The sequence below is a fragment of the Ogataea philodendri genome, assembly GCF_020536065.1.
Source record: "Ogataea philodendri strain CBS6075 chromosome Unknown scaffold6, whole genome shotgun sequence".
In the NCBI taxonomy this organism is placed as follows: Eukaryota; Fungi; Ascomycota; class Pichiomycetes; order Pichiales; family Pichiaceae; genus Ogataea; species Ogataea philodendri.
In genome coordinates, this window is record NW_025764087.1 from 42871 (window position 1) to 58427 (window position 15557).

Sequence of the window (15557 nt, forward strand, 5' to 3'; positions counted from 1 at the left end):
ATCATTATTCATCATTTATTTGAAGAACTTGTCGTAGCCGGTCAAAACGGCTCTGAAACGAACATCTCCCTTGTCGACTCTTTCCCAAGCCTTCTTGACGTTCTCTTCAGAGATGTCGAAAGTCTCGATCATAGGCTTGATGTTGTGCTCTGCGGCAAGTTTGAGCATGTACTCGATCTCCTCTGGAGAACCAATTGCAGAACCACCAATGTGATAACCGTTGATCAGGTAGAACATTGGTTCCAACGAAATCTGGGTTCCGACAGGGGGAGCAGTAATGAAAGTCACCCTTCCGTCAGGCTTGAGCATGGAGGTAACCTTGTTGAAAGACTCTGGCTCAAAATCAGAGGCGGTGTTGACAATCAAGTCCAAAGTGTCTGCATACTTTTCTTCGAATCCTTCTTCGTTAGTTGCAACGAAATGATCGGCACCGATCTGCGTAGCAAGAGCCTTCTTGCTGTTACTTCTAGAAATGGCGGTGACCTCAGCACCAAGGGCCTTGGCAAACATAATTGTCATGTGGCCAATACCACCAATACCCGAAACACCAACCTTGGTTCCCTTTTTCACGCCGTAGGTGAGCAATGGACGGAATCCAGTAATACCTCCGCAAAGCATTGGGGAGGCGTCCTCGCTGGCAAGACCTTCTGGAATTGGGATGGCAAATCTGCTGTTCACACGGATGTGGGAAGCGTATCCACCCTGAACAAGAGTGCCGTCTGGGTACGAGTGCAAGTAAAGATGGGTTCCCTTACGACAGCAGTTGGCTTTATGGTTGTTACATCTGTAACATTCACCACAGGAGTCACATTGAGCTCCAACACCAACTCTCTGGCCGATCTTGTATTTGGAGCGATCAACCTCATCACCAAGAGCAACAATCTCTCCAACAATTTCGTGACCGAAAGCTCTTGGAACAGGAATATCACCCCAGTGACCCTTACTCGCATGCAAGTCAGATCCACAGATACCGCAAGAGATGATCTTGATGTCGACGTCTTGTGGTCTGGCTTGGTAAGGCTTGTAGGAGAAAGACTTAGCGTTAGGCCAGTCTTTCAAGTTGAGCAATCCGATAGCTTTGAATTCAGATGGTGATTGAGACATGTTATTATTTGAAGTGATTCAAGAAGAGACAAGGACTGCTTTTTATATGGTTGCCTCGATATCGTCTCACGGAAATAGTATAAGGTCAGATGGAGATAGCTCGGACTGTAGTGTAATGCACCATTTCAACCATCTCATCTCTAATTCTGCATAATCCACATGTTCTTTCTTCACTCGAACAATAGCAAAATAACTTAATTTTTTGTATGACAATAGAAAGGCGAGCCGCAACTCTCGTTTCTTTTGCGGAGCTAAGACGGAGTATCCAAAATGAAGGGAATTTAGGTAGTCCAATCTCCGGAGGCGGCAATATTTGCCCCTATTTCACGAATTTTGCTTGCTTTGTAAGCGTAGCGATATTGTAGTCCGGGAGTTGAGGCTGTGTACAACGTTCCGTAACAGAACTTTTGTCGTCGGCCTGCAAGGGTCTTGGCTGAGCCGTCGTGCCGAGCACGAGTTCTAGCAACTTCCAATGGTAGATTTCTCGCACGTTGGTTGCAACTTGCTTACGTTTCCAAATTCCTATGTGGCTAGCACACCAGTAGTTGTGCCCATTGGTTGATCAACTCGCTGTGCTGATGGCTGAACAAGATCTGCAAGTTTTTAACAATCGGACGAGGGTTTATTGGAAGGGTACCAATGTTTTCGGGCGTGCCCCTGGACAACACTAGCAGAGTCTTGGATAGATCACCGTCACTTTTGCCTTTGAAGTGATTGGATATCACAAATATGGCCGAAAACAGACACCAAATGTAATGCAAGTTTCCCTCAACTTTCCAATTATCTAGGCTTAGATACCCTTCGATGAGCAACTGAGAGGCGTGCCAGATCGCATGCTGAGAAACACTCCTATAGCTTGGTCCTCGTTGTACATTCTTCAGCCCGCTGAAGTCTGCTAACAACAAGTGGCCCTGTCTATACAACGCACAAACAGAGGCGCTGTATTGAACGAATACCGACGAGTCTTCCAGGTTGTTGCTCACTGACTTGCAATAGATGTCAAAGTCCCGTTTCCAGTGTTCAAGCGATGTTGTGCATCGGGATCTCCAGTTGGCATATGGTAGCAAAGGTTGGTTCAGTTTATAATTCATCATGACGTTCAAGAGACCGTGAAGAACAAGCTGTTTATGAAATCCGCTAGTTGAGCTCGTTTCGTTTCTGCACTCCAAATGGGACTGCAACACGCTCAGAAACGAGACAGGGTGCTGCTGTGTTCTTTGGCTTGCCCATTCCGAAGATGAGGCTATCCACAACGACATCGAGCATGGCATTTGAATCAGGCATTCAAACGCAGACATGGTCACGTCGGCCCCAAACAAAATGCTTCTCTGGACGTCGCATTGCAGAGCAATAAATGCTGATCTTCTTCTGCTCTCGCAGTCCACCCAGTCGTTCCAGTTCTTCGGTTCTGCTGTTTTCTCGAAATACCTATGTTGACGGAGAATGTGGATCAGCACTCCATGATGGGCCAGCGCGAGCTGATGTTCACGCGCAGAGCTGTTGAACAGTGCGAATATCTGGCAAATTATCATCATTTGGACAAGACGGAGCTGGCCCGTTGCGTAAACGTCGGACTCAAACACTTTCTTGCGCAACAACGGCATAATCCTGCGTGCAACATCATGTGAATCGTAACCCCCGGCCAATACCACGGCAACAAGCAAATCCACGTTACACGTCTCGAACGACGGCAAATGAATCAGTGGGTACACCAAGTTAAAGCCTGTGAAGAACCTGTCGAGACACTGCTGCATCTCCGACACCTGTAACAGCTGGCTATTTCTCACCGCATCTTTGAGCTCACCATCGCCAGAACAAAGCTTAAGAATGTACGTTTCCACGTTTTTTCCGTCTCTGTCTCCAACTTGGGAGATTTTTCCCTTGGGGGTTATTTTCGACTCAAAATTGTACTTATTCCACACCGATTCCGCAGATCTCGAACTTTTCAATAGTTCTGGCTCCAAAAGCCTCTCGAACTGTTTGTCTTCCACAGACGTGTCGCTATCGCTTTGGACCTTATTGGAATGACGCGTTTCTGAGAAGTCGGAGTTTGTTTGGTCTTCTTCGTCTGCTCCGGCACTCTTAACAGAGACGGTTTTGACGTTCCACGTCTTTTTCATGGTGAACCCACTCTCTGGCCCCTTGACCCCCGCCTTGGTATCCTTTTCAGTATGCCGCTTGAGATGACGGGCTGTTGTTAGTAAACACTCATTCTGCTACTCACTCAGACAGTCCGATCGCCGAAACAGAATCGAACATCGAGGACACTCGAACCTCACGTCGGTGTGGTTCATCATGTGACGTTTGAGATGGTCCTTCCTTTTGAAGGACTTGGGACATTCGGCGCAGGAGAACATAAAAGGGGAAATACTAAATAAGTGGGAAACTATCCTCGCTGAAAACCCTCTTTTGTGCTTATGTCAGCACACGGGATGATAAATATATTAAGAAAAACGGTATAGTGAGAGTACATTAGATTAGCTATTGCCACATGCTGGGTCTTAGTTCCTCGCCCATTTGAGAGTAGACTTGTTGTGCAGAGTCGAACGGGCCGAGCGAAGCAAGCCCTTCCTGTTTGATGTCTTTCAACGGATCAGGGAGCATGTCTCTGATGTCTCTGCCCTGCGAATCGATAAACTTGTCCTTTTGCTCACTGATCTCCACCTCGCGGGTGGATATCCTGCTCATGAGCTTGAGGAAGTTTGAGTTCTGGAACTTGGCGTTTGTTTCCTGCGAAACGTCGCTTGGGGGCTTGGACATGGTCATAAAGACGGATTTGGCGAGCTGTGCGAACTTGATCTTGTCCTCCTCGTTGGTGGGCTGAAGAGCAGACTCCTGCGGGAGAGTGTTCACGGGCTGTTGTGCGAGCTGGTCCTCGATTTCCTCAAACGCGGCGTCCACGGCAGAGTAGTCCTGCTGTGGAGGCGGGGCCGATGCCTGGCGGGGCATCTGCACCATCGGAGCGGAAAACTGCGTTTGCGGACGGTAAGAGGCAGTGTGACCCCCTGGAGTATACTGTTGCTGTTGCTGGACATGCTGGTTGTTCTGTAAAAACTCGTTTCTCCACGCAGACGGAGTCAAGGAAGAATTTGCACTCGGCTGCTCAAAGTGGAGAGACTGCGCATTTCCGTCCAAGTTCATCTCGCGGAACCGGTCGATCCACTGGCCCTGTTCTGGGAGAAATCCGGGCAGTTCGGGCTGGAAAGAGGACGAACCTTGCTGTTGGAACTCGCGATAGCCTGTCTCAAGCCGCTGATCAACAGACCGGTAAGTAGGTTTCAAGAACTGCGAGGCGTCGCTGCCCGTCCTTAGCTGGTTTGTAACTGATGTATCAATGTTTGCACGCCGTGCAAGCTTGTTGAGGGCGTTGTTGCCCCCACAAGAGTCTCCGAACGTGTCTCCAAAGTTCATTTTGTATATTCTTTTGGAGAGACAATTTTCCCGGGGGGTTTTAATTGCTGTTTTAGGAACTCCGGGGAAATCGTCGCGTCGACCCCACCCACCCTGGTCTATCGCGAGAACTTGTACGACACCAACGCGTCGACTCTGTGGTTATCCGTGGAGAAGCTGCGGAACTTGACGTTTTCCACCTCGCCCGTCAGCTCCTGTGTGCGCGAGTCCCCCCACTCTTCCGGCACGCGACAGTTCTGGTCGGCGTAAACAAGCACGTTGAACGTGCACTCGTCGTCGAGTTCGGGCAAAAAGGTCACCGAGGCCGTGATCTGCCGAATGATTGCCTGGATCTCCCTCTGTATCTGCTCGTTCGGCTTGTTCGCGGCCTCCTCCACCGTCTCTGGCGACTCTTTGTTGATTTCCAGGTTGAACTGCCACTTTTCCACCGTTTCGCCCGAATCCTTCGATACAATCGCCACCACGAGCCGCGAAATGCTGCCCCCGTAAATCCAGCGGTGCAATTGCTTCATGATCCGTTTGATGTACGACTGGAGCTCGTCGTCCGTGGAAACCACCATGTTGAGCCCGTACTTCCTTACGGTCTGGAAGTCCTCCGGCGGGTAAATCCCCCGCTGGTACAGAATGCTGTGGATACTGTACTCGAAGAAATCAGAAACAATGCGCGAAGATCCCTTTAACGCCAGCTTGGATCTTGTGGGAACCGAGTCTGTCATAATAAATTATTTTAGTTTAATTTTTTTCCCTTGTTCGAAATGGTGAGTATATAAATTGCCCTCCTAACCTTCCAGCACGGAGTTAAGCGCACGAGGCTCTCTCACAATGCGCGGGAGATGAAAATTCACAAAGACGCGCCCAAAATCACCCGCTACCGCGCGTTTGTGGACAAAGTTCTCAGACATAAGCAGGCACAACTGTACACGGAGTCTGCGTTTGCCGAAACAGCCAAGCTGCTGGACGTCAACCCGGAACTCTACACCATCTGGAACTATAGGAGAGATATATTGTTGGACTGGTTCAAGCCAGACACCCCGGAGGCCACCCATGAGCTTATCAAACAGGAACTGGTCTTTACTGTGGGCCATCTCAAACGGTTCCCAAAATGCTACTGGATCTGGAATCATCGCAAGTGGTGTTTGGAGTATGACTCTCTGACCAACTGGGACAACGAAATGGTCCTCATTGACAAGTTCCTGGAAGCAGACTCCCGGAACTACCACGTTTGGCAGTACAGAAGGTACGTGATAGATCGGATGAAGCTGGCCCAAAGTCCGAAGCAACAGGCACAGACAGATCTCCAGGAGTTTGAGTACACCACAAAGCAGATCAGCAAGGACATATCGAACTACTCCGCGTTGCACAACCGGTCTCGACTCATCAAGCTGCTTTTTGAAAGATCTCCGGAGTGTGCAACGCTCTTCTACACAAAGAATAAGCATGGATTCCTTGTTGAAGAATGGAAACTGGCCCAAAACGCCTTCTACACAGACCCGGACGACTCGTCGGTGTGGATATATATTAAATGGCTCCTGGGAGACTATTTTCTAAATGACTTGACCAAAGATCAGGCACGGGAAGTTGTCGAGAACGCGATCCAGGACATCTCGAAACTGAACGCGCTCGAGGCAGAGGAAAGCAGCCACGATAACCAGTGGTGTTTGAAAACTCTGGTTTTCCTGGAACAACAACTCAGCCGTGTCACTGGAGTGCGGTCGGAAAAGAAAAACCAACTGTTGGAGAAACTTGTCCAGCAGGACACGATCCGCGCGAAAAGGTACCAGGATGCCAAAGACTAGCTGGTCTACTTCTCGAACGCTCTGTCCTGCGGGCGTTTGCGGTTGTTTGTGAAGGACGGGTTGTAGTTCTTCTTGAAGTTTTTCCGCGGGCCAGGATGGTGGTTTGGCGACTGGTAAGACTGGTGGGGGCGAGGTCTTTTCGGGTGTTCGTTATTTGGAGTGTGGGGCGCTTGCGGTCTATTTTTCGGACGGTTCTGTGGCGGTGGTGCCTGTTTTGGAGGCGCCTTGGCCTTCTCGCTAGGATATTGGCTCACTTCGTCGAGGTACATCTTTTTGCTGTACAGGAACCTGATGGAGGATGTCTTTCCCACGTCGTAGTCCCTGAGCTTGAAGAACAGGTCGTCGTCCAGGTTTCTCTGCCGTTTTGGCGGCCGTGCGCGTTCGTCTTGATGAAGCCCGATCTTGATGTTGAGAATGACGTTATTAATAATGTGTTTGCTGTCCAGCTGGATGTTGAGCTGGTCCAGTGCCTGTTTCATGAACGAAGCTTCGTAGTTGTGCATATAGTAGTCCAGCAGCTCGCTGACCGCGTTGCTAGTTTCCTCCTTGCGCGCGTTGACAGAGACTTCGCGCTCGTTGATGACACGTTCGACTCTGCGCTCGGCATTAATCTCGTTCCATACCAAAAGACTGCTCTTCAACACCACGACGGAGTTAAAGTTGGAAGGCCACTGCAACGGCAGTTCTGTCGCGTACAGGTCGTTCAGCATCGACCACGAAAGAAAACACACCTCTTTTGGGATTCGGAAGTACTTGGCGTACTTGATCAGCAGCTCCTCAATCATAAAGTACCGAAAGTCGAACGCCTCGAACTCCATAAACTTTTTCTCCATTGCGAGCAGCCGTTTGCGGTACTCGTCCTGTTCCTGCGGACCCGCTGCGATGTTGCGCAACTTGTACGCCTCCGATATCACCAAAGACAGTTTCTTGATGTAGTCGTTCTGCTTAAGCGAGACGAAAAGGGCGGTCAATCCCACGTCATAATGAAGGTTCCCGTACTTTCCAAAGTCATTAAACATGTAGAAACGCTGGTAGTAGTAAAAACAGCTCTGAAGGATCTTGGTCGGAAACTTCAAGACTTTGACCAGCTGGCACAGAAACTGGAAGACCTCCTTTTTTTTGTCATTGTACGTGCGGACCTGGGTCTCGTCCGCGAGACTGTTGCGAAACATATACTCAATCTCCTCCTTGCTCAGAAACGGCTTAGAGAGCTGGATCACGTTGGCATGGTCGCCTGAAGTGTCGGGGGATAAGGACATTCTAAACACAATATGGGTTAAAAATTTAAGAAAAAAAAAGACTGACCCTGCCGTGCGGTGCGAGGTGTGCGCATCCCTGGATTTCCCCAGGTTATAAATCTCCGGGGAGGTACATTTGTTAAAAACGGTTGCGCCATTTCCCCGCAATCTAGAACATTGGAATGACGCCTTTCCCCCGCATAGTGAAATGCAAAGCTCCGCTCCATCGGCCGAATTGTCCGCTGCACCTGGTTTGATCCCCCGACACTGTAACATAAATACGGAGTTTCGCTGCAGTGTCCCCTAAATTCAAAACCTATCAACAATGCCAACCGTTTACGACGAAGTGTCCAAGTACACCCAGATCTCTCTCGACACCATGTCCCAAGAGGACAAGGAGTTCTTCATTAAGAAGTACAACATCGAGTTCCTTAATGCTACCAGTAACCAGGCCATCTGCTTTGCCAACTGGCAATCCCACCAGGAGGTCATTTACGAGGCCATTGAGATCGTCAACAAGAAGTTTGGCAGTTCTGTTCCAAAGACAGCCTCTGCCTCCAACTTTGCCGAGTACGTCGAGGCTGTTAAGGTGTACGCCGTTGCTATTAGCGGTAGAAACCAGCTGAAGGGCCTTAAAGGCTGTGTTTTGTCGCAGGTCAGCCCTGAAGATTATCAGGACGCGGAGAAGACCTACGTTGCGGCTAAGAAAATCATCGACGCGTATGAAGACTTGGGTGTCGATCGTTCCAAGGTTATCATCAAGATCGGTGTTTCTTGGGAATCCATGCAAGCCGCTAAGAAATTGTTCAACCAGGACAAGATTCAAATTTTGGGCACTATGATCCACTCGATGGAACAGGCAATTTTAGCCGCAGAGGCCGACTGTGTCGCCATCTCGGCTTACGTCGACGAGTTGGACTACAACTTGGATCCTTCCTCGTACAAGGACGTGCCATTGAGTGAGCACTACGGATACAACCTGTCGGTTGACATCCACAAGTACTACCGTGCTTACGACATCAAGACTGTCAACTGTGTTGCAGCCCAGATCGGTATTTTCCCAACCTTGGCCTTGGCCGGTGTCGACGAGATGACCTTGCCACCTGTCACCTTGACCAAGATCTTGAACACTCCATTGCCAGCCGACTACAAGGGTCCTCAATTGAAGCAAAAGTACACTCCTGAGGAAGCTGGTCCAAAGGAGTCCTACTTCTCCGACAAGGACACCTTCTACAAGAAGCTGAACGCCAACGCTACTGCCCTGAAGCGTATCAATGGAGCAAGAAACACCTTCTTGAAGTTCAACTCCAAGGCCAACGACCTGATTAAAACCGTTCTTGAGGAGCTCAAACTTATTTAGAGAAATAAATAAAAGTTGTGCAATTATCTATTTTGCCCGTAGAAATTATTTTCGAATTATTATTTTACCTGTTCAGTGGCAAACAACAAAATGGTGAGTATTGTTTAGTTTATGCCTGCTAACATGTCAGGGTCAAGACGCGTCCATGCCTAGCGGCAAGAAGAGCCAGGACAAGAAGAAGGAGAAGCCTAAGTACGAGCCTCCTGTCCAAACCAAGACATTTGGAAGAAAGAAACGGAAAGGTCCAGACAGCATTGCCAAGCTGCCTGCCGTGCTGCCCAACACGCGGTGCAAGCTGAAGCTTCTGAAGCTTGAGCGGATCAAAGATCACTTGTTGTTGGAGGAAGAATTTGTGTCCAACCAGGAAATTCTCCAACCAACCGAACAAAAACAAGCAGAGGAAAGAGAAAAGGTTGACGATTTGAGAGGCACTCCAATGTCCATTGGAACGTTAGAAGAGATTATCGATGACGACCATGCCATTGTTTCGTCGTCAAGCGGCCCTGAATACTACGTTTCGATCCTGTCGTTCGTGGACAAAGGGCTGTTGGAGCCTGGGTGTCAGGTCCTATTGCATCACAAAACCGTGTCGATTGTGGGAGTGCTTCAGGACGATGCAGACCCGGTGGTGAACGTGATGAAGATGGACAAGTCGCCAAACGAGTCGTATGCGGATATCGGAGGACTGGAGTCCCAAATCCAGGAGATCAAGGAGGCGGTCGAGTTGCCACTTACACATCCAGAACTGTACGAGGAAATGGGTATCAAACCGCCAAAGGGCGTGATATTGTACGGTGCACCGGGAACCGGAAAGACTTTGCTGGCCAAGGCGGTGGCGAACCAGACAAGTGCGTCGTTTTTGAGAATTGTTGGTTCGGAGCTGATTCAGAAGTACCTTGGAGACGGACCGCGTATGTGCAGACAGTTGTTCAAGGTGGCCAGTGAGAACGCGCCATCGATTGTGTTCATCGACGAGATCGATGCGATTGGATCCAAGAGATACGAGTCGTCTTCTGGCGGAGAGCGGGAGGTTCAGCGGACGATGTTGGAACTGCTAAACCAGCTAGACGGTTTTGATGATAGAGGAGACGTGAAGGTGATTATGGCTACAAACAAGATTGAGAGTTTGGACCCTGCATTGATCAGACCTGGTAGAATTGACCGGAAGATTTTGTTTGAGAACCCAGACCCGGCCACCAAGAAGAAGATTTTGACGATTCACACATCCAAGATGAACATCTCGCCGGACGTGGAGCTTGACACGCTGATCAACACCAAGGAGGATTTTTCGGGAGCAGACATCAAGGCCATTTGTACCGAGGCTGGATTGCTTGCCTTGCGTGAGAGACGGATGCAGGTGATTGCAGAGGACTTCAAGCAGGCCAAGGAGCGTGTTTTGAAGAACAAGATCGAGGAGAACCTGGAAGGTTTATACTTATAGTTCTATTTATATAGTACTAAGCTTTTTAGGAGATGATGATTCCGAGTTGTGAAATTTTTTCAGGCTGTGTACAACACATTGACAAAAATAGTGTTCTTGAACTTCATTCTCGAACAGAGCGTTGTGATTTCAGGAACACGGCTTTTTTTACACGAAACACGTCTAATTACGATACTTAGTAGAAATAGTTTCTGATTGAGCGTTTTTTGGAATGTCTGGACTACCGGCGTCTGCAAAGGACGCTGAGGGACACTCGAAACGGGGCCCTGGCGACATTTTGCACATCAAGAGTGTTTCGGAGACGGGGGACGACGATGACGTGGACAAGGACGTTCAAGGGCCGTGTGATAGGTTGTCTTTCGATGTCGGGGTTTGCGAGAACCGCAACTCGCGGTATAGGCCCACCATGGAGGATGTGCACACGTATGTGGCGAACTTCGCCGAGCGATTGGACTGGGGGTATTTCGCGGTGTTTGATGGCCACGCCGGGAAACATGCCGCGCGCTGGTGCGGGTCGAACCTGCACAACATCTTGGTGGACAAAATAATGGACAATGACAACTTGGATTTACGCGAAAACCTAAACAACAGCTTTATGGAGGCCGACGCCAAGATCGGCCAGGAGTTGCAGGGAACGAGCGGGTGCACTGCTGCGGTTGCTGTGCTCCGGTGGGAGGAGGAGATCGACGACACGCCGGCCGAAGAAGAGGTTGATCCTCAAACCACGCCGTTCGATTTCGTCCCCACACACAAGCACCGGCGGGTGCTGTACACGGCGAACGTGGGGGACTCGCGGCTTGTTTTGTGCCGTGGCGGCCAAGCTGTGCGGTTGTCGTACGACCACAAATCGACCGACAGGCTGGAACAGCAACGGATCATCGACAGCGGCGGGATCATGCTGAAAAACCGTGTGAACGGAGTCCTGGCAGTCACCCGGTCGTTGGGCGACGTCTACATGAAGAGCCTGGTCATCGGCGCGCCATACACCACCTGCACGGAGCTGAGTGAACAAGACGAGTTTCTAATTTTGGCCTGCGACGGGCTCTGGGACGTGTGTTCCGACCAGGAGGCGGTGGACCTCGTCAAGTCCGAAACAGACCCTTACAAGGCCAGCGAGATGCTGTGCAAATTGGCTATTAATCAGATGAGCACCGATAACGTGACTGCCATGGTTGTCCGTTTTGACACCAGGGTCTTTGGCTATAGTGAGCCGCTGAGCCGCTGATTCACAAACGGGTGCATGAGATATTTTCGCGTAGAAAAAATTATGAATATATGAGATGGCAAGGATCTTTGCAAGTTAGTCATTAATTCTTTAGCATGGAGCAGTTCACTGTGCAATTAGCGAACGTCCACTGTGATGAGTGTTCGGTGAGTATTCATCGGGCGCTGAAGGAGGTTTTCGACGTCACCGAGTACAATAATACTGTTTGCCATGACCAAGTCTCTGGGCAAGGGAAGCCTAGTGTTGTTGTTTTCCTGGGCAATGGCGAGCTGACGATAGTTGGCAAAGGTGAGGACCTGGTTGGATCTGAGAAACAGGTGATCAAAGTTCTAGAGAAAGCTGGATTTGATGTGATCTCCTGGGACATTTCAAATGAGCTCACCAAGCAGGTCGCCTCCAATCCGTTCAGTTTTGTTCTGGGGAAGGCAAAAAAGACCATCAAGAGTAACAAGCGCCACAAGAGCCATCTGGAACACTGTAAACATTGTCGTGAGGAGACACAGGGCTCGGAATCGGACGAAAGCACTGCCGTTGATGTTGAAGTGAAAGCAGAGCCATCCAAGGAGTATCGTGCACTCATAGGCATCCAGGGGATGGTTTGTGCTTCATGTTCGTCGAGCGTTGGATCGGCAATCAAAGAGTGTCTTGAAGGATTGGGGGCTCCGTTGACAGAAAACGGTAACTCCGTTTACAGTGTCTCTGTGATGGAAGGAGTGTGCACTGTGCTACTTCCTGAACGGCAGTACGTGAACCATGTGATCAAAGCCATCAGAGACTCTGGATTCGAGTGCAGTCTGCTGGAGATGCTTCCAATCGAGCGGTCCAAGAAATTCGAGGTTGTGACACTTATTGGTGGGATGACCTGCAGCGCATGTTCGCAGACAATCACCGAGGCGGTGAACGAGACTTGCAAGTTTGTCTTGGAGTCAAACATCAACATAGTCAACAAACAGGGTCTTTTCATTGTGGAGTCTGCCGAGGAAAAGAATTTGGAGCAGCTCCGCCAGTGTGTCGAGGATATTGGTTACGACATTGAGATCCTGAATATCAAGGAGGTCAGCCATGCAGCTACCAAAAGCAAGTCGCGTACAGTCAATCTGAAGGTCACCGGAATGTACTGCGAGCATTGTCCAGAAAGCATCAACGCGAAGTTGAACGAATATGGTGACTACATTGTGGTGAACGATCCAATCAGTTTGAAACACCCGTTCGTGAAATTCACGTATGTTCCTAACCCTCCAGAACTGACCATTCGCAAGATTATTGACGAGATCAACCAGCTGAACGACAAGTTCCAGCTTGAAATCATCAAGGTCACTTCTGTTGAAGAGCATCTACGTCAACTTGCCCGTCTCGAGCTTCGTCGGATCGTTGAGAAACTTGTTCTTTCCACAGTCATTGCCATTCCAACGTTCGTTTTTGGTATCGTTGGTATGTCTCTGCTTCCGAAACACAACGCTTTCCGCATGTGGCTGATGGATCCCATCTGGAGAGGAAATGCGTCTAGAGTTGTGTGGATTCTCTTCTTCCTAGCCACCCCGGTTTACTTCTTTGGAGCAAGCATGTTCCACTTGAAAGCAATCAAGGAAGTCCGGGCACTCTGGAGAAGCAGCGTTCCGTGGGGACGTCGTTTGCTCCGGTTCGGTTCAATGAATCTGCTGATGTCGTTGGGCACTACCGTCGCATATGTGGCCAGTATTGCTATGCTTGGACTTTCTGCTCAGAGTCCAAGAGGAAGCAGCGGGTTCACCACCACGTATTTCGATTCTGTCGTGTTTTTGACGTTCTTCTTGAGCATCGGAAAATTGCTGGAGAGTTGGTCCAAGTCCAAGACTGCCAACGCAGTTAACCAGTTGAGTGGTTTCAAAGCCACCAAGGCAACACTGATTGAGTCGTCGGAGGAGAAAGAAGTCGGTGTCGAGTACCTGGAACTCGGCGACACGATTCTTCTCCGTCCAGGGGACTCGCCTCTATCGGATTGTATCATTTTTGATGGAGAAGCCGAATTCGACGAAAGCATGCTTACTGGTGAGTCGCAACCAATTCCCCACGTGAAGGGAGACCAAATATTTGCTGGAACCGTGAACCAGGGACCCGGATCTATCAAGGCCCGTATTTCTGCTCTTCAAGGAAACTCGTTGCTGGACCAAATTGTCGATATTGTTCGAAACGGACAGCTCAACAAATCCCCTATTGAAAAGCTCGCTGACAAACTCACCAGCTACTTTGTTCCTGTGGTTTGTCTGATATCGCTCATCGTCTGGATTATCTGGCTCGCTTTGGGATACACCGTGTTGCCGCAGAGATATCTTGATATTGATGTTGGAGGATGGACAGTTTGGTCGCTCCAATTTTCAATTGCGGTGTTTGTGGTTGCCTGTCCGTGTGGACTGGGTCTTGCTGCTCCTACTGCGTTGTTTGTTGGATCTGGTCTGGCTGCCAAGATCGGTATTCTTGTCCGTGGAGGAGGTGCTTCTTTCCAGCAGGCTTCGAAAGTTGAAGTTGTCTGTTTTGACAAAACCGGAACTCTCACCGCTGGAGAGATTCAAATTACTGACCATCACTCGTCTGGAGACTTTAAGCTGGCAGTTCAACTAGCTAGAGATCTGGAACTTGGATCAAAGCATCCTATTGCCGCTGCTGTTCGTCGTTTTGCTGTTGAAACGGCAGAGGATAAGCAATTTGAACTTTCAACCACTCTCGTGCCAAAGGTTGAGGAAGAAAGCGGTCGCGGAATGATGGGCGAGTACGGTGATGCATCTGTAATTCTGGGGAACGAAAAGATGATGGCTGAGCATGGAGTCGACATCAACCAAGACGAACAGCTGCTTCTTGACCAATGGAAACAGCAAGGAAAGAGTGTGATTTGTGTTGCTCTTGACAAAAAATTACTTCTGCTTCTAGCTGCCCGAGACGATGTTCGTCCAGAGTCGCGCGAGGTGATCCAGGACTTGCAAAGCCAAGGGATTGCCGTGTACATGATCAGCGGAGACAACCAGACCACGGCGGAGTCAATCGCAGCAGAGCTTGGAATCGAGCCGGATCACGTGATTGCCAATGTGCTACCTCAGGGGAAAGCAGACCAGGTGAAACGGATCCAAAGCACGTTCCACAGCGTTCCAAATACTACCACGCGGCCAGCCATTGTGGCGATGGTTGGTGACGGTATCAACGACGCGCCTGCTCTTGCTACAGCCGACATAGGTGTTGCTATGGGTTCTGGCTCTGATTTGGCCTTAAGCTCGTGTGACTTTGTGTTATTATCCAAGACAAAGCCGTTGAACCAGCTGAAAACTCTTCTTCGTCTGTCGCGCAAGGTGATAAACAGGGTGAAGTTCAATTTCTGCTGGGCTTTGGTCTACAATGTTATTGGTATCCCGATTGCAGCTGGAGTGATCTATCCATACCACAATTCTCGGTTAAGTCCTACGTGGTCGAGTTTGGCTATGGCATGCTCGAGTGTGAGTGTCTTGTTTAGCAGTTTGGCTTTGAGATGGGAGAGCCGGTTCTGGAGCTGGTGGGGGTCCAAGCAATAATTAAGAACGGATGTTAATTAATTATGAAATAATGATGTACAATACCCGGTGAATTTCCAAAAGTAAACATCAACCACTGTAGAGTGGGGGTGAAATAAGGAGGGACAGTTGTCAACAGCAGCTCAAAGGGCTGTAATTGGGGTTCAGTAGGTTTACTAAAACCGAAATTGCTACGTGAAATTAAATATGGTTTTAAACCTGGCAACGGCCTGCAAATCCCCACCCAAACCCCCACTAATAAACTTGACACATCAGTACAAAGCGCGCGGACAAAGTTTTAGAACCCCCGCTACGCGCTGAATGTCCCGTACACGGCCCCCAAATTTCGGCTATACAGCAAACTTATCCGAGGTTACAAATTCGCGAAACTCCATTGGCCCGTCAAACGTCCTCCGTAACTTCTCCGATCAGCCTGATTATGTAAATACCCCAAGAAAAAACTCCTC

General features: G+C 49.4%; 13 protein-coding genes across 13 annotated transcripts; 6 read left to right on the plus strand and 7 right to left on the minus strand.

Moving 5' to 3' along the window:
- Positions 1-15: 15 nt before the first annotated feature.
- OGAPHI_004932 (uncharacterized protein) lies at positions 16-1104 on the minus strand (the record flags this gene model as incomplete). Its single annotated transcript, XM_046206063.1, has 1 exon — positions 16-1104. The coding sequence occupies one exon, from the start codon at positions 1102-1104 to the stop codon at positions 16-18; it is 1089 nt and encodes a 362-aa protein (XP_046059867.1).
- On the plus strand, positions 140-1095 carry OGAPHI_004933 (uncharacterized protein; the record flags this gene model as incomplete). Its single annotated transcript, XM_046206064.1, has 2 exons — positions 140-168; positions 273-1095. The coding sequence occupies 2 exons, from the start codon at positions 140-142 to the stop codon at positions 1093-1095; spliced, it is 852 nt and encodes a 283-aa protein (XP_046059868.1).
- Positions 1105-1634: 530 nt separating the features above from the next.
- On the minus strand, positions 1635-3444 carry OGAPHI_004934 (uncharacterized protein; the record flags this gene model as incomplete). The annotated part of the gene is made up of 2 exons (XM_046206065.1): positions 1635-3281; positions 3379-3444. The coding sequence occupies 2 exons, from the start codon at positions 3442-3444 to the stop codon at positions 1635-1637; spliced, it is 1713 nt and encodes a 570-aa protein (XP_046059869.1).
- Positions 3445-3585: 141 nt separating this feature from the next.
- Positions 3586-4515, minus strand: OGAPHI_004935 (uncharacterized protein; the record flags this gene model as incomplete). Its single annotated transcript, XM_046206066.1, has 1 exon — positions 3586-4515. One exon carries the CDS (start codon positions 4513-4515, stop codon positions 3586-3588), a length of 930 nt encoding a protein of 309 aa, XP_046059870.1.
- A 98-nt stretch (positions 4516-4613) lies between these two features.
- On the minus strand, positions 4614-5231 carry OGAPHI_004936 (uncharacterized protein; the record flags this gene model as incomplete). The annotated part of the gene is made up of 1 exon (XM_046206067.1): positions 4614-5231. The coding sequence occupies one exon, from the start codon at positions 5229-5231 to the stop codon at positions 4614-4616; it is 618 nt and encodes a 205-aa protein (XP_046059871.1).
- A 117-nt stretch (positions 5232-5348) lies between these two features.
- Positions 5349-6311, plus strand: OGAPHI_004937 (uncharacterized protein; the record flags this gene model as incomplete). Its single annotated transcript, XM_046206068.1, has 1 exon — positions 5349-6311. One exon carries the CDS (start codon positions 5349-5351, stop codon positions 6309-6311), a length of 963 nt encoding a protein of 320 aa, XP_046059872.1.
- A 5-nt stretch (positions 6312-6316) lies between these two features.
- Positions 6317-7570, minus strand: OGAPHI_004938 (uncharacterized protein; the record flags this gene model as incomplete). Its single annotated transcript, XM_046206070.1, has 1 exon — positions 6317-7570. The coding sequence occupies one exon, from the start codon at positions 7568-7570 to the stop codon at positions 6317-6319; it is 1254 nt and encodes a 417-aa protein (XP_046059873.1).
- A 304-nt stretch (positions 7571-7874) lies between these two features.
- Positions 7875-8909, plus strand: OGAPHI_004939 (uncharacterized protein; the record flags this gene model as incomplete). The annotated part of the gene is made up of 1 exon (XM_046206071.1): positions 7875-8909. The coding sequence occupies one exon, from the start codon at positions 7875-7877 to the stop codon at positions 8907-8909; it is 1035 nt and encodes a 344-aa protein (XP_046059874.1).
- A 145-nt stretch (positions 8910-9054) lies between these two features.
- Positions 9055-10350, plus strand: OGAPHI_004940 (uncharacterized protein; the record flags this gene model as incomplete). Its single annotated transcript, XM_046206072.1, has 1 exon — positions 9055-10350. One exon carries the CDS (start codon positions 9055-9057, stop codon positions 10348-10350), a length of 1296 nt encoding a protein of 431 aa, XP_046059875.1.
- A 211-nt stretch (positions 10351-10561) lies between these two features.
- On the plus strand, positions 10562-11575 carry OGAPHI_004941 (uncharacterized protein; the record flags this gene model as incomplete). Its single annotated transcript, XM_046206073.1, has 1 exon — positions 10562-11575. The coding sequence occupies one exon, from the start codon at positions 10562-10564 to the stop codon at positions 11573-11575; it is 1014 nt and encodes a 337-aa protein (XP_046059876.1).
- A 95-nt stretch (positions 11576-11670) lies between these two features.
- OGAPHI_004942 (uncharacterized protein) lies at positions 11671-15111 on the plus strand (the record flags this gene model as incomplete). Its single annotated transcript, XM_046206074.1, has 1 exon — positions 11671-15111. One exon carries the CDS (start codon positions 11671-11673, stop codon positions 15109-15111), a length of 3441 nt encoding a protein of 1146 aa, XP_046059877.1.
- OGAPHI_004943 (uncharacterized protein) lies at positions 11730-12539 on the minus strand (the record flags this gene model as incomplete). Its single annotated transcript, XM_046206075.1, has 2 exons — positions 11730-12235; positions 12305-12539. 2 exons carry the CDS (start codon positions 12537-12539, stop codon positions 11730-11732), a joined length of 741 nt encoding a protein of 246 aa, XP_046059878.1.
- On the minus strand, positions 13296-14136 carry OGAPHI_004944 (uncharacterized protein; the record flags this gene model as incomplete). The annotated part of the gene is made up of 2 exons (XM_046206076.1): positions 13296-13600; positions 13986-14136. 2 exons carry the CDS (start codon positions 14134-14136, stop codon positions 13296-13298), a joined length of 456 nt encoding a protein of 151 aa, XP_046059879.1.
- Positions 15112-15557: the final 446 nt, after the last annotated feature.